The sequence below is a fragment of the Equus caballus genome, chromosome 15, assembly GCF_041296265.1.
Source record: "Equus caballus isolate H_3958 breed thoroughbred chromosome 15, TB-T2T, whole genome shotgun sequence".
NCBI lineage: Eukaryota > Metazoa > Chordata > Mammalia > Perissodactyla > Equidae > Equus > Equus caballus.
In genome coordinates, this window is record NC_091698.1 from 69,677,501 (window position 1) to 69,694,980 (window position 17,480).

Here is a 17,480-nt window from a genome sequence, read left to right on the forward strand (position 1 = left end):
AAAGACTTACAGTCCAACATGATACAATTAGACATCCACCTTCTATTTATTTCAGTGCAGCTAAACATTTAACCTACTTAAAAGCCGAAGGTTTTTCATTAAAATATAAATGCTTGTTTATCATTCATTCTATGCCACCTCCCCTGCATCCTACAAATTAGTCTATTATGAATGAAAAGATTAGTTTGTTTCAGAGAAAGGAGTAAACAGAAATGGTTTCTGTAAAATCCTTCTAGACATGCAAAGATGAAAGATGGCTTTACCACACAAAATAATCAGATACAAATAGCTGTTCAGAAGCAGTACACCTACGGGGGACTTTAATCAAATATTTAGGTTACCTGCCAAAAAGACCATGATCTCTTCAAAATGCAATGCGGATTAAAGTGTTATCTAACACAAGCAGAAAACTAACCTTGGAGTGGAAGTTTGAAATGTGTTCATCATAATTTTCATGTCTTTGGATAGAGAAATCAGCTTTTTCAGCTAGATTGCAAAACTGGTTTAAAGTATTCCCTCGGCGTGGGGCGAATACCATTGCTTTCCCCTAGAACATTAAAAAGGAAATTCACACATTTAAAAACTGGAAGGCAACCAAACGTAACAGACATCGCTCAAAGCTTTTAATATACTGCTCTCAGGTAGAAAACACAATTGTTCTTGAGATGTCCACACAGGAGTGAGAGTAATTTCAGTGATAGATGTACATCAAATAAGAAAATATATATATATTTCATATTCAAATGGCCAGTTGCTATGTTTTATCCTTTTCAAACAAAGCATGTAATAAACCAAATGTGACTCAATGTTGGTATTCTGTACAACAGACAATTCTCTTGGGTCTAGTCGTTTAAACCATCAACTAGATTTTAGAGTAACTGGTCCAGGGCAGCGCCACCCACCTTGCGACTCCTTAGCAGCTGCCAACACATCTGCAACACAGCTCCAGAGCATGTGGCAGCAGTTGTGTATAAATGTTAGTTTATTGTGCCCTGAAAATTCAACGCCAAGAAATCCTCCATAGAGACAAGTAACCACAATCCCTACTGGAGAATATTCACATTCCGGTCCTGCTGCCAGCCTTTTCCAGGACCATGCTGTCGGAGACAAGGCTGTAGGATCTTGGTTTCCAACTTCATTGAATCCTTCATAATGGTCATCATTACAGCAAAACAGCTCCTCACAGTACTCAAGTGACTGCTTTTCAAAGAAACTGGTGTAATGAGAGTAAACGGGCTTTTCTAAATAAACTGTACAACCTTATGAGATTGTTGCAGTGGGGAGAATGGGTGGACTTGAATGAAATATATACAAGATTTTAGAAGACCATCTGACATGAAACTCCACAACAACCATTTGCTAACTACTGGTCATGTGGATTTTTCCTCTCCCTCTTAGATGTCCATAGAATAGCTAACTTTAGTATCTTCTTTTTATTTGTTTAAAAGATGACTGTATGCTTCTGCTAATTTCAAGGTCACACTCCACCTCTATGAAATGTAATGTAACTTCAGGTTTTGAGGAAACCATGAAAATATATCACACTTTCTTATGAAAGGTGGTTTATCATTCATACCTGCCAACTATTTAGTGAGCCTCCGGTACGTGTCAGACACTGGGACAGGTGCTGTATATACGTTGTCTCATTTAGTTTTCAAACTACCCAACAATGTAGGTTTTATCAGCTCCATTTTACAGGATGCTCAGAAAGGTTGAATAATTGGATGAGATGACACCACTGGTAAATGATTGGAAACTTACCTGACTCCAATGCTGATGCTCTTTCCACTACACTACATTACCTCCTTATTAGTAATAGTGATTAAAATAATAATAATAGCGGCCACTGTGCTAGGTGCTTCACAAACCTTGCTTTTAATCCCCTCAACAATTTTTGCAACAACCTTGTACGGTAGACTTTTACAGGTGATTAAACATGCAGTGAAGGGTTTGAAGACTATAAGGAGGAACTGTGTAGCAGAAAGGGTTCCAGGCTTAAAGAGAGTCTCCACCATTAAACAGCTGTGTCACCTCAGGAAAATCAGAAAAGAAGTCATAGAGCTGTTGGGACCTTGGAGATGACATAGTCCAATCTCCTCATTTTGCTGCTAAGAAACTCCAGTCATCCTCGCTGACCCACTGAGTTCTCTCATCCCTCCATCCCATCCTGCCCTGCCTTTTTACCCCCAGCAAGGTGTGAGGATCAAATGAAGTGATGATAGAAAATAATTTGAAAAACAAGGTTATATAGGTGTAAGACTAGAAACATCTATACCACCTAACAGTGCTATAAAACTTCTTTCAATTCCCTCTCCCCCTTCCCTCATTTACTTGCAAGAAAATACACTGATACACTGTCCTGGACATCAAGTGTGTTTTCCTACTGTGTTTACATGGACATGTCACACTCAGGCATATCATTATAGCAGCACCAATCATGCCACTACACTTAGAGTTCTGTCAGCTTTTCCAATATTAATTGCTATTTTTAGGCGGTTTTCAAACTTAGCAGCAAAAATTCATTTTGATGTGAAACTGGATACAACACATGGTCTCAGCAGGGGAGCAAAAGTCTCCATTAAAAAAAAAGAGGGAATTCTAGTAGGTCACTCTAGTCATTTCTAAGAGCTGGTTGCCATTCCGGATTTTTGAATAATGGAAGTTGTTATATTTTAAAGTCATCTGCAAAAATCGTCTTACAGTTACAGTTGCAGAGTTGATTTTTACCAGCTGTTATCTAAGCTATATATCATAATGTTTACGGAGCTACAGGTTTCTTGGCTGGGCTGAGGTTTGCATCCACAAAGCACATGCTTCCCACACCCCACCCCCTTGTTGGTTGGGGTGAGCCATAAGGGGACTGCAACTGAGCATGTGCGGCACTCTCTGTCCAGAAAGCTCTTTCTTTCTTGAGGCCTCAGTTTACCTGTCCTTCCCCAACCACTCTATCTAAAACAGCAGCCCCTCCCCCATCACTCTCCACCCCTCTCCCTGCTTCAGTTTTGTTCTTCACACTCATCTCCACTGACACTCATCATATCCTTGTTTTTTACTGCCCATCTCTTCCGGCTGGAATGTACGCTCCATAACAACAGGATCTTCTACTGTTTTATTCATTGCATTTTCTCAGTGCTTCGCACATAGTAGACACTCAATCAATATTTCTTGAGAGAATAAACTAAATTCAGATGTTGAATAATCTGAAAAATACAAGTCTTTGGGAATTCGAATGCCACATTCTATTGCTTATTCTTTAGGAAAGATTTTCTCCCAGAAGCTTTTACAGAGTCAGCGGCTACAGTGAGATTTCAGAGGGCAGCAATCCGTGCACAATACTGTACCCACAAGCAAGAGAAAGAGAGAGCAGGAGTTTTAATCTCTACTCAGCTATGAGTTTTAAAATGTCTTCTTTTTCATTTTATTGAACACAGACACCTTTGAGATGTGGATTAATATTTAGGAGAGACAATAGGACACCATCCATTCATTCGATCAGCATCCACTGAGCCCTACTGAGTGCCGGCAGATGCCCCACAATGAATGGTTTTAGAGGCCCCCTTATGCCCGTGGAGCAGGACACTTTGTCTGGTACAATCAGAGGAATACGCCTTACATTTTAGGCTGCAAACATCAAAACAAGAAAAAGAATATAGATTTCAAATTAGCCCATCACTTTAGAAAAATTATTTTCAATTTACCAAAGCACAACTTTCTAAGCATTTATAGTCACAGAATCATTTTAAACTCAGAATGAACACTCAGTTGAATGTAAAATTTTGACTGATGAGCAGAAATTTGAGAAAATTCATTTATCCCTGGAGAAGAGAGAGAAGTAGTTCCACTCAACAACAATGATATTGTTTACATTGTGAGCTCAGTTGTTGTTATTTTGCTAGACTAATCTATACTCCTATATTAAAGGGTGTGTACTTCTGGAAAAAATAAGTATGCTTCAGATTTATTTTAAAAGGAATATGCTATGCCAACGAAATGCCTTTATTCCTTTTTCATTTCCAGGCAACCAACTATTAAATACTGGTTACATGTTTAAGCTTATGTTTATTTTTTTCTTTACCTGGTTTCTGAGATGCTGGCTTCGCCTGTTTCCTCCCCTCCACCTTTCTGTCTCTGAGCTCCCTTTCCTGGCTTCTCTTCTCCACCTGCCCCTTAACTGTCCATGGTCCCCAAGGCTCTGCCTACTTTTTTGTGTTCTGTACAGTTCTAGGTAATTGTACTGAAGTCCATGACTTCAACAATCACTTATTCATCAAACTCCCAAGCATATAATTGGGAGTTCACCATTCACCATTGCCCAGGGCCCATACTCATATTTTCAGGTGCCTACCAGATCTCTCCATGGGGATGTTCTGAAAGTACCTTTAGCCCATTCTATCTAAAAGGGGGCTCAGTATATTTGGTCCCAAAACCCCTACCCCTCCTAGGGCACTACCCATCTCTCTCTCTTTCTCTGACACACACATACACACACACACACACACACACACACACACACACTCACACTGAGTACCTTCTGGTACCAAGCACTTCCATACCCTTCACCTTCAAAATGAAGCTAGACACCCGGGAATCATGCATGGCATTGCCTTTTAAAACTCTTCAATGCCACATCCCCCACCCACATCACTGTCCTCTGCTGCACATGGTTCTTAAACTGTGTTTAAGAATTGCTTCAAGGGTGACTTGGAGGGGTAAAAGGAAGACCAAGAGAGAGGAAGTGTTAATCTTCTCACATCCAATTTAACTAAAGCTGCTTCACTTTTATCTGTTTTATAACTGGGGTACTGGCTAAAAATGTTTTGACCAGAGGGTTCTGCCATTTAAACAAGATTGAAAACCACTGACATGGGTCCCACTTTTTGGGATGGTAGGCAAAGCCCAGCATGACCTGACCCATGCCTATCTCTGCAGCCTAGTCTCCTAACACTCCCTCTTAGCCACCTTGGGCTCTAGTCAGGCCAAATTCGTTGTGGTCCCCTGAGTTCTTCTTTTATGGACCCCATGTGTCTTCAAACAGGCAAACATTCCCTTTGGGTGGAATGCTTCTCTTACCTCCAGTTCTTTGTCTGCCTGGTGAACTCTTACTCATCCTTCAGCACCCAGATTAGACACCCTGTCCCTGTGATGCTTTTGCTGCCCGGTAACTGCATCGGGTAACTTGATTGTTTCTCATGCTAGACTATGAGCTCCTTCAGGGAAGGATTATGCTGTACCTTACTCTATCCTTAGGTTAGGCAGTTGATAAAGGTTTGTTGAATGAATCCCTCAGTGAATATCCATTGAGGTCCCTCTTCTCCATCTTCAGATCTTCACTAGATCCTAACTGGGTAATTCCAGGTAGAAGTTGGTCCACGGTGGACCCTGAGGAGCCTTGCTGCTTGCTTTCAAGCTCTCTCTTACTCCAATCCAGCCTTTATGCTGTGGCCAAAGTGACCTTTCTAGAACCCACATCTGACCACACCACTACTCAAAAGTTTTCAATGACTATTATCCATACAACAAAGTCCAGTCTCTTCATCATAGTGTTCTCAGCCTTTCATAAAATGGTACCTGAAGCTAACTCTTTAACCTCATCTCCTGCCCCTTCCCAACCCTAACTCACAAACCACTCAGACGCTCTTACACTCTAGCCAGAGCAAACTTCCTCTTGATCCCCAAACACCACATGCTTGTTCATACTCTACACGTGTGAGCACTGTTCCCCTCACCAGGAATGCGACCTCTGAGGCTTAGAATGCCCTTCTTACTATTTAAGACCAAAATCAAATACCGCTGCCCTGGTATTCCTAGAGAAACCTTCCTCAGGCAGTTAGTCACTCTTTGTGCTGTATTCCTAGTACCCGCCATACTGCAGTGTAATTCCTAGTAGCTCAAGCATTAATCTGCCCTGCTAAACTGTAAGATTCCCACTGTGCTCGTTATTCATATTATACTCCCACCCCACATTCCCCAGCACAGTGCCAGGCAGAGAGTAGTTGCTCAACACGTTTGTTCAATGAAGACAGAATTCAAACCCTTAAATATCTCACCTTCTGTTGAAGGTGAAGAGTAGAAAGAGTCACAAAACAAAAACAGCACCAGGCTATATATGATCAGCTGCTGGGCTGTGGGAAGCCACTTTGCACTGTCCACTGTAGTTCCGCCTGAGTGTGTTACACTCCGCAACCAGATTATAAATGCCTTGGGGGAAGGGACTCAGCACTGCACATGCTGAATAAGCACCTGGGTGGACTTTCGAAAAGAACGTCTAGGCGTAGGCCCTGCTCTAAGGGTCTTAAAATCATCTGGGGACTCTATCCCTACAGCCAGGTGAGCCAGGTATAGCTGAACACAGCTTCTGACCTCTGTCCCAGCAAGCAAACGAGAACCCAAGGGTCCTTCAGCACCACCTCTGTTCCTTGCACTGAGCCCGCACTCACGAGGCAGTTCCCTGAGATAAGCAAAAACGGAGGTCTGTACAGATGTGTGCAGAGATGTTAGATTAAAAAAAAAAAGATGAGGAAATCTGTCAGTAAAAAGAAATCACTTCTAAAACATTAGTCCATGGTTTACATTTATAGCATCACTGGATAAACGTGGGACTCCGGGAATTTGGCGGTCAGTTAGGGCCATTTTCTGAAGACGGTTAAACGAATTCCACAGGGATATTTTTGAATTCTTGGCAATCGGTCAGCAGCAATAACAAGCTGGAGAGCCGTCAATATTGCATCTCCGTCAATCTCCTCGTGGTCCTGAGTAAATTCACACTGTCCAGCTGGCTTGCCTCCTCTCCCTGTACCCAAAGCCGTTTCAGAGGAATATTAGTGGCTACCGTTTGTTGGTTGTCATTTCTGGACTAAAGTTCAACTTGCAGGCTGCTGTGGCTGTATTTTAAACTACATTTGGGTCCTCTATTTCAGACATTGCTGATGTTCTGTAAAGAACACGATGACAGGGGTCCCCTATCAATCATCAGCAACAGGAAGCTACTCACCTGAGGGAAAAAGGTGGTAGGGGGAAACATCGCTTCTTGGAATGAGTAAAATTCGCTGATTTCATTTCTTTGTACTACTTATTTTTTTTCATATGTTAAGTTTGCTAGAGAGTCCCTTGTAGTACTCTGGCAGGAGTCAAATGTCTTCATAGTTTCTCTAAACCAGCAAGTTGAGAAAAGTTTCCATTTGGGGCAGGTGACAAACATTTCCTGCTGAAATTTGGAGCTTCCTGTAATGACTTTCCGGGCACAGGTCCCTGTTTAGCTGAGGATCTAAGCTCAGCCCTGGGATCTGGCATCACCCCTGAGCCAAGCCTGGTGGCTAAGCTTCCTCCAGGGGCCTGTCCCCCCTCATTCATGATCCCATTATAAAAACTGAAGAGCAGGGAAACCCGTCCCCCCCATCTATTTCCTTTGCTTCTGGATTCTCTGACCCCAGACAGCTGATTTACCCTAGCTAGTAATCAAGAAACCACAGTCCCCAAAATGGCAGAATCCATTTCTTCCCACAGCTTGACACTTGAACCTTCATGTGGCAATTATTTCATTCCTGCCATCTTGTAGTAATCTCTCCCCTCCTCAGTGGGGGCTGTCTGCAGTAAAAAGTGTCATCTTCATCCAGGGAGACAATCCTCCAGAGACCAATGCAGGTCCTGTGGCAGGTATGCAGGACACGAGTGCAGGGGAGACGCAGCATGCCCAGTTGTGTGTAGAAGTTGTCAAAGTTCGGGTCAAGAAAATGGTGTATTCCCCTCGCACCAGCATTTCTCTGAGGAAAATGCTTGGGAAGAGCTCCCATATTCTGTGCTTACCACAGCCAGAAAATCTCTCTGGTTCTTCTTCAAGATAACAAGAGCTCGTATATTCAGAGACAATTGTGTGCTACAGTTTTCCAGTGCATGGGCTTGTTCACTCCCCATTTTACAGATAAGAAACTGAGGCTTCGAGAGACGAATCTAGTAAATAGTAAAGCCCAGATTTGACCCTAAGCTTTCGACCTCCAGGGCCCAAGTATACCTTCTCTCTGCAAGGAGGACTTCGGACTTTAAAGCTGATGGAGCCCTCTGGAGCTTAGGTGAACTCCCTCCCTTTCCCTTGTTGGGGAAAACAGAGTGAGAGAGGCAGTTCCAGAGATTGTCGGTGCTAAACTGAGCCTGGAGTTCAGGCCTCCCCTCAGCCAGGCCAGCATCCCTTTGGACAAGTGTCTCATGTGTATTAACCTTGACAAGCTAATACAGCAATAAAAAAGAATGAGCTCTCATTCTGGAGCTCCTCCTGTGTGCCAGGCACAGTGCTAGGCGTTTACATATGTAGAGTTTCCACACCAGCCCACAAGGCGGTACTCATTCTTGCCTTTTCACAGATGAGGAAACTCAGGCTCAGAGAGGCTAGAGAGTTAGCGGGAGCAGACTTGAGTTTTGTATGCAGATATTTTTGACTCTTTCCACTCACTATACTTTACCTTCAGAAAATGGGGGCCTGCTATGAATTTAAAGCATTTGGCTGACGTGTAATTTTTGCTGAGCACCCTGAGAGCTTGCTGTGTCTCCCATTGAACTTGCTGAGCCTTGAATTACCAAGAACTCCAAGGATCCACCAAGGTGGCCCCCCTAAGTTGTTCCTTTGTGGGTCTCTGTGGCACCTTCAGCCTCTGGGCCACAAAACCATGGAGGAGTTGTCTGGGCCAAAGAGCACATCAAAAGCAGTTCTAATTGTAATGGAATAAACCTTTAACGTATCTTAGTCTTGGATTGTGACTTCCACAATCCAAGTGTAGTCTTCGTAGTCTTCTACAACACATGCACTCTGCAGGCGGAGGTCCTTCAGAAGCAGAATAGGCAGCCCTGAGAGCTAAGAAGGACAAGAGTTCAGTTTTTCCTCTGGTTACCCTCAAGCTCTGGGAACCCTTCCAGCCCACTGGCACAGATATGGAACTACTGCTGTTCATGGCCAAGTCCACGTGACCCTTTACAGGCCCCCTGGGGGAGGCACCAGAGTGCAAGTGCCCCGACCTCCCGATGGGGATGAGCTTCCTGGGTGGGAATTTCGGGATGTCCCAGTGCCCTCCACAACTTGGATTTCCCCTCTTATGGCGGGCCCCTTACACCTTAGGCTAGAATACCTGGCAGCCTTGTGCATCACCTAGCCTATTTCTCCTGCTGCAGTTTGGTGTGGGCCCCTGTGATTTGGCCTCCCTGCTCCTCACATAGCGTGACTAAGTACCACCTACTCCAGGGCTCTGCTTCGTCCCTCTCTGAGCTAAGGGCAAGTATCAGCTGTCAGTACTAGGGCTGCTGCCCTTGCTCAGCGGGGGCCGCTGTGTGGAGCCCCACTTCAGACAAGGGGGGAGCTTGGTTCAGTGTCTAATGGAGGGCACAGGAGAGCTGCTAGGATTCCAGCGCAATCTGCATTTAGGTCTATTCAAAGCTCGGGCAGTTTTCTATTGTAAATCATGCGAATGATTTACAATAGATCCTAGGTAAATCATGCAAATCTGCTGCAAAATGGAGTATTTGCCACAAATAGGCTTTGAAGGGGTGTTGGTGATGAGTGGAGTACTGTTTGTGCAGTGTGAGATCCAGGAGTCCTGGAAAGCATTGTATTTATGTATGATACATTTTCATAGAGGCCTTTACATCCAAGAATCTCAGGGCCCTCTCTGAAAATCCTGATCTTGCAAATGCTCACAAGAATCACCCAAGGCTAACAGGGGAGATGAAGAGGCCCCAAATTCCTTCTTCTGCCCTCAACTTGGGCTGCTCACTCAGCCACAGGGGCAGCCATCAGCAGCTTGGAGCAGCTCTTTCCTTGCCTCAACACCTACTAACCACCTCACAGGGGGACCTGAGAAGCCAATTTAACTTAATTGATTACCACTTGCAAAGCTGGGGTTACTCCTCTGAGAGGCCTATTTAAAGTTTCTGAGCTATAAAGAGATAACAAAATAAAAAGTAACAGTGTATGGCAAAGGATGATTATCAAATTGCTCTGGGAACTTTCAGTGTGAAAAAGATATAAAAGAAAGATTGAAAGGTGTTAGTCTATGAGTCTCACTGAGGTCAGAACACCAGAGCGAACCTTCTTTTGAAAAAGACTTTAGAAACAAAACTTTAGAAAATACACACACACACACACACACACACAGTGGTCCTTTCTCAGATAAATGTGAGTTCCTGTCTTAGACTGCATTAACATTGTTAACCTATTTTAAATTCCTATGGCACAGCAAGAGTCTTACATACTTAGAAGATTTTTTTTTTAAATGCATGAGCTTTAAACTCGTTCTCTTACTTTAAATAGATGTATATTAACTCTCCGTTTAGGCTGTAGGACCTCCTAGCTTAGTATAACAGACCAACAAAATAAGAGTGGATACAAACTCTGTAATTTACTCACAGGCATAAATGGATATATAAATGTAAAAATGTGCACAATTTTTTATGCCATGCTTGGCTTCATTGTGACCTAATGTTTATAATATGTAAATAATGGCTTCCTTTTAAAGCAAAGAACTTTTAATATTGCAATAAATAAATACCCTATGACAAAGGTTACCATTGAAGGGATTTAAAATGACAGAAGTCAACAGAAAACTTTCAATATCATACTTCTACTTTAATATGAAGATATTGTTATCAAAGGAAAAGACTCAAGAAATTCTTTGATAAAAATAATCTCACACTATCTTTGAAGCGGTTTCATTTATTTTACTACCCACTGTGTTCCTTATCAGAAGGCCAAGGGTAAGAAGTTTCCTAGTTATGATTAGGAAAGAATCTGATAGATCAGAAGACCCAATTGAAGTTGGACATAATAAGTATTAAAGTATTACATGACATTAATCCTGCCATTCCATTACTCTCCTCATCTTTGTGCACAGACTAATTATTCTGAAGCCAGCATGCAGGAGAAAATAGAAACATACTTACCCTGGGCTGGAGTAATCTCTTTATTGCGTCAACAAGGCTGGCTCTGTACTGGTCCAGAAACAGGCTGACATTGAGAAGAGAGCAGAAGCCAGATTAAACTGGGTTTTCAAGTCTAATGATACTAATGCAGCTAAGTACAAGGTTAATTACACATGTTTACTTAACACTAAGAAAGAGAAATTGCTTCCTTCTATTTAAGTGTCTCACTGGAAAAAAAAAAGATATTGTGGTTGGTGTTATCCAACCTAAAGCCAAGTCATCAGCATGCAATGGGCCAGGATTCACATATGACAGGGCCATGTGTTTAAGGGCAATTTCTACACTGCTGGTCTGGGGAATCATCTGGTGGAGATGAATCACTCCCAGTGCTTCCTGTCATTGGAGCCCAGTCTCTTAGACCCAGGCCCTCTGCCCACCGAGGGTGCTGTGAGACCACCCTCCAAAAACAAACCACTGGCTCTGTTACATCCAAACCATGGAACAGATTTCAGTGGTGATGGTTTTCAGTGACTAGGACACACCGAGGTTAGATTCAGGCAGGGACCTAGGAGTAAGCGGCTCTAAAAACACAGACCAGGTTTAGGCAATGTGTCACAAAGACCATGGCAACTCTGGATTTTTCCCCTTGATCTCCATGTTCATTTTTTCCAGTTCACTGTGATTTTTCATTTTTCTCCTCTGGTCTTTTGAGAATTTCTGTTGTTGCTCTGTCACCCCTTTGGCTGGGTCAGTCTGACCCTGTCTTCACCAAGTCTTATCTTGGAAGCTTGAGACAGAGTTTCGTTATCTGGGACTTGCAGGCTAGAACACCTGGCAGCCTTGTGCATCAGCTGTCTCACGAGGGGCGTACATGAAGCCCCCTACTCTCATTTCTCCTGCTGCAGTTTGGTGTGGGTCCCTCATTTGGCCTCCCTGCTCCTCACACAGCATGAGTAAGTACCACCTACTCTAGGGCCCTGCCTCATCCTTCTCCAAGCTAAGAGTGAGTATCAGCTGTCAGGAGGAGGTCTGCTGTGTGGAGCCACACTTCAGGCAAGGGCGGAGTGCAGTTCCAGGTTTACTAGAGCTCTCACTCTGATCTTTCTGCAGTGTGACCTTGGGCAAGACACTTCACATGAGGCCTCAGTTTCCTCGTCAATGAAGGCCCACCTATGTGGCTGTGGTGGCCATCAAATTAATATATGCTATTTGACAAATATTCATTGATCACCTGCTATATCCTAGGGGCTGTTTCAGGCATTGGAGATAAGCTCTGAATAAGACAAAGTTCCCATCCTCAAGGAGTTTCCAGTCTGTATTCATTATTCATCACCAGTTCTAGCAGAGCATACATACATGAAGGTACTCAATAAATATTTGCTTACTAGCTGACTGGCAGATCAACACAGTCCTTGAAATTGAGGAGCTCATATGGGGTGTTAGTTTCAATGACTCTAAAAGGTTGTACACACTCCTTTACTGGTATTGTTAAGGAGGAATCAACATTTAGGTAGGATATTTCACCAGACTAGGTTCTCTTCCAATTCTCTCATTTGAGAAAGAGTTGTCAAGAGAGTAGTTTATAAGAAGTTTCCAAGAAGTCAGTGCTTGGGTTTCACCATGACATGCTTAGTGGAAGTTTATTCTATAAAATGATGCTTTGAGAAATGGAAAAAGAATCCTCTTAAGATGAGCTGGGGATCATTTCTGGAATGGCTACCTTATCCCATTCCATCCATCAATCAGGATAACCTGATTATATTACCCATGGGAAAATTTTCTTACTGTTCCATAAAACCATGCACTCAAATCTTAGAGCAAAGAATGTATCTAATTCAAAAGCTACAAACATTTGCCTTTAAGTCATATTAATCAGAAATTAATAGCCATTAAGGATTGATAAGAAAGGAATCAAATTGTATCTAAGTGTTTTAAAATTTTTTCTTCAGGACTATATACTGTACCTTATTCTTTAGTGAGGTTATATCTTAAGTTATAATAATTAAGCATTCTGTTTTTGTTTTTTAAGAGACTATCACTGTGGGAAAATATCTCTGTTGGTTACTCAGGCCTATAGGAGACCTGGCTGGTTGGGATACAAAGCATTAAGCAAAAACCCGTTCTCGGTTTATACCTATGCATCCTAAGAGCTGGTAGGATTGTTCGAAATAAATAAACAGCACCTTAAAAGCTGAGCTTAAAACATAACCTTATAAAGTACTATTTCTGCTTAATGTTGGTAATGGTGACAAAGATATTAATATCACAGCTCACTAGAAAATGCAGCTTAACGCACAGCACACATTCCAAACAGCTATTTGAAAAGTGATGTTGTCTACTCATCACTCCAAATCAAATTTCCCAAAAGTAATTCTTGTAGTTCCCTAATAGGTTTTTATTCCAAGCAAGCTCACCTTTCTACTTAGCTCTGAAGCAGAATTTATAATGCTTTGTAGGGTACGTCATATGAGCAATTTTAATGTGCTTTACTCAGAGTGATGTATAATCTCCTGAAAATTCACCCCTTAAATAAGTCCTAATGGGCTCAGAGAACAGCAGTAGCTTAAGTGGATCTATTAAAAAAGGCTGAGTGGGTCAGTGATTGGGATGGAGATACCATTTCAACTCTCCCTTCAGCAGTTACTGATCAAAATACATTGACAGGCTAGTTTGGCCCTTAAACACACACACACGCACACACACACACACACACACACACACACACACACACACACACACACATTCCTCTATAGAATTCACTTGTGGGATCAACACCTGCTTTGTTTCCTTGATCTGAATCACAGATTTTGTGACAAAGGAAAGGTGCTGGACCATTTTCATCACCTCTCTCTGAATCAGAGTTTTATGCAGAACACAGAGCATCTACAACTCCTCTCATAGAGAAATTAATTAGTGCTGAGAACAAGGAGACACTTCTCTATCAGTATCCACAGAAAGAAAGACCTCTATGTAATTTACAAGGTGAAACATGCTAAGTTAAATTGACTGTTTTAGAGTTAACTTTCAGCAGAAGAATGGCCTCTATCAGTATTTCTCAACCGATTGTTGGGGGAGCTGGGACTGGTGGCATCTTCTGGTCTCACTCGGCTCTACCCCGGGAGGTTGAGAGATCTTTGGCAATTTGTATGTCTTCTTTGGAGCTGAGTTTCCTGAGGTGTGAGGTGAAAGGGCTGACTATATTTGGGTTAAAGATCTTTTTAGGTGTAAAGATCTGCGAGTTGTGATTTAGAACTATTCCTGATCACAGCAACTGGAAGAAAACAAATTCTAGAGCCTATTTTGAGGAAAAAAAATTTTTTTCACCAAAACGCCTTTAAAACCAAACTTTTTTCATCATTTAAAGTAAAAATGAGAGAAAATAGAAACAACTCACCGTATACAGTTAGTGTAAAAATGCTAAGAGAGCAAGTGAGGTGCTGTTGTACCTTCCCCCATTTCTTCCCAAAGTCTCCGGCTGCCAGTATGCAGACATGGAGCTGACTGTCCTGCACACCCAATTCTATGAGTCAGGCTATGGGTGGCATTTCAGACTTGCTTTCCAAGCCTTTAGAGAATCCAAATGTACAGAATCGTTTTTATTTTTGCAGAGCTACAATAAACTGGAAAGCCATCAAACACTGAATGAAAGCGTTCATTGGATAAAAAACATCTTACTTCCAGACTCTTAGATTATTGTGATGGAACAAGAGTCTGGAAAGGCAGGCTTAAAATTAACAATCACTTGCTATTTTAAACTCAGCAAGGACCAGGCCAGACTGCATCCCAGCAGAAAGGAACTCTAAAATTAAAGTCAAGATTAAACAAGTCAACCAGCAACTTAATATGCAGGGTTTTTTCTACACCTGTGGTTAAATATTCTAACATTTTGATATTTGTCAACAGCATCCTTTTGCAGGTGTGCTTGTACCTTGATTTTTCCTTCCGTTTATTTCAAAGTTGACATTTTACAAGTTATTTAGGAACTGTTGAACCATGAAACTATATTTCATTGTCAAAAATGCTGAATTAATGACTAGCTGGTGAAATAATGACTAGCTTTTACAGTTTGCCTCTTTATTTTATAATCTAGTTGAGCTACTAAATTTAGAAGTGAACTAAGAGACTGTCTCTTCTGGAAAATAAGTTATTTCCCCCATTGCCCACAGGTTTATGAATGTTTGAATGTAAATATATGAATATATGAATGATTGAAGAACATAAACATATCACAGCTCGTTGTAATCATGTGCATTTTACTTGAACCACAATGTGGGTTTGGAATAGGTTTGTGAATAGAGCTTGTTTTCATGTAAATGGGATCAAGCAGTACCACTGGTTAGCTATTCAGAGAATCAGACAATGCCACCCTTGCTGGAAATGCTTCAATAAGAATTTAATCCATGCACCTAATATTTGAACTCCGACTCTTGCTTCATATTCCTGTGGCCTAATCCAGATCTCATTGACTGACAATGACTAAGGGATGGTGTGAGACTTAATGTGATCTATTTATGTGTGGCACCAATTTCTGGCACTGAGTATTTTGGGTTTCATCTTGGAGGTGGTGTCTAAAGAGAGCTTTCTTTTCCTCCTCCGTGACATTCTAAAAAAAAAAAAAGGCAGCATGGTCTGCCTGCCTGCCCCTAGAAGCAGCATCCATGTAATAACTCTGACAGAGAAACACCAAACCAACAGGACATAAAGAACTCATGGAGCCCTGTGCTTCAGTGCCATAAGCACAACATGCTTATTATAAACATCACTCTACTTTCTAAGTTTCTAAGCAGCTTACCCTTCCTGTGAATATGAAGAGAGACCATTACCAAACCATTCTTTTGGAAGTAATGTCAGCATCACAGTGAGAGTAGTTTAATGTTTCACATTTACAAATGGGAAATTATAAACAGGCTGATGTTCTGGCACTTAGAACATCAGGGGAAAAAAACCTTAGCAATTCATACATAGAAAGCCATTTATAAAATAAAACTTGGTGTATTCAGTTCATTTGAATCCACAGATTCTCCCATAGCTACTAACTGTGTGTATGTATACGGTGTGTGTGTGTACATGTAACATTGTATTATGTTATGTGTTTGTAATGAAAGCCTTAACTGAATATGCACTATGTATATCAGTTGTATGTGACCCTGTTGTTGGCTAGGGAAAAAAGACTATTTTTCAAACATGTTGTGTGGCTATTTTTAACCTGAGAACATTAATCAGAAAAGAGCTTAAATCTTACTTCCTCTGCTTGTCTCTCTGGTACAAATAGGATGACATGGTGTGAGTGTCCATAACACAGGGCATGACAAAGCCAGGCTGTTTTGATATTTGTGTGAAGGACAAATTTAACTCTAAATCTCTTGACCAAACCTGACTTTCCCCACATAATCAGAGCCCATCCATGTGCGACCCTCGTCTAAACCTCCAAGAAGACACTGCCCTCCTTCCCTCTTTCCGCTGCTGTCTGATCTGACTTTCATGCTTAATCTGATCTAATCCTGCCAGCATTATCTTCATCTGTGCAATGAAACCTGGAGGATCCTTTCTCATATTTGGTGAGGAAAGGCATTTACTAAATTACTTGCTCAAATCATATGGTGAGGTTTTAGCTCCTTATTTTTGATTAGATGAAGGATGTAACATTGAGACACAATATCAATGATTAGTCAGAAATCTGTTTCTCCCTTTTTTGGAACAAGGTTTTCTGAAATTGGGTGCAAAGAGACTAAAAGGCCATGGAAAACTAGAAAAGCTCAGCTAAAAATAGAAAAAAATATTTATTTTTCACTGAAAAGTATTCTTCAGGAGAAAAAAAAGCAAATCTAATTCCATGACTTAGGTAGAAAAGTTACCCATTGAAAAATCTTATTAAGTAATAATAACAATAAAAAAGACTTCTTGAAAATTTCATTCCATTCATTCAATTCTCCCACAGGGAAAGTCTTCTCTGGGATCTGGATCTTATGATTAGTTTTATTAATATAATAGAGCTTCCTCAGAATTTGAACTTGTTGTGTTTTCAAATCTAAAGTGTCATAAAAAAAATCATCATGATAAAACTACAAATAACATCTTACTCTTAACAGGGAAAATACTTGTGAATTGTCAATGTTTCCCATATGCCAAAATAATTATTATTCAACACTCATGAAGAAAAGACATAAGATTAGCTGAAATAATTATTAAGGTTTGATACATATTTATCCTGTAACTTAGGATCAGACTTTGATTAACAATAAGTAGGTTGGGCTAAAAGAGAAGACAAAATATCTAACGTAAATTATTTTTAAAAAGCAGGCACCTGACAGAGATTTTAATATTATTATTTGCATAACAATAAAATGTAATTTTATAATTCCTGTTTTATGTATAATTAAATATCATAATTGAATACACTGAAAATATTAGATAGCAAACATACATATTAAGAAAAGCTATTTCCCTAAAGATATTTCATAGATAAGTTTATTTGCTGGAGTGTATATGTGTGTGTACACGTATATTTATTCCCTTATATCAATAGTCAGCTCTCCTAAGAAGTAAGCTAATTGAGCTGTTTGTGTTGATAAACTCCTTTT

At 41.1% G+C, this 17,480-nt stretch overlaps 1 protein-coding gene across 5 annotated transcripts in view; it reads right to left on the minus strand.

Moving 5' to 3' along the window:
• CAMKMT (calmodulin-lysine N-methyltransferase) overlaps positions 1-17,480 on the minus strand; it is a 371,765-nt gene that overhangs the window by 5,785 nt on the left and 348,500 nt on the right. For all 5 annotated transcript variants that reach the window (XM_001917869.6, XM_023619715.2, XM_023619714.2 and 2 more), the window contains 2 exons: positions 10,921-10,984; positions 416-547 (listed from right to left, as the gene is read on the minus strand). In XM_001917869.6, coding sequence (XP_001917904.3) covers positions 416-547; positions 10,921-10,984 — 196 coding nt within the window. The remainder of the gene's footprint in view (positions 1-415; positions 548-10,920; positions 10,985-17,480) is intronic.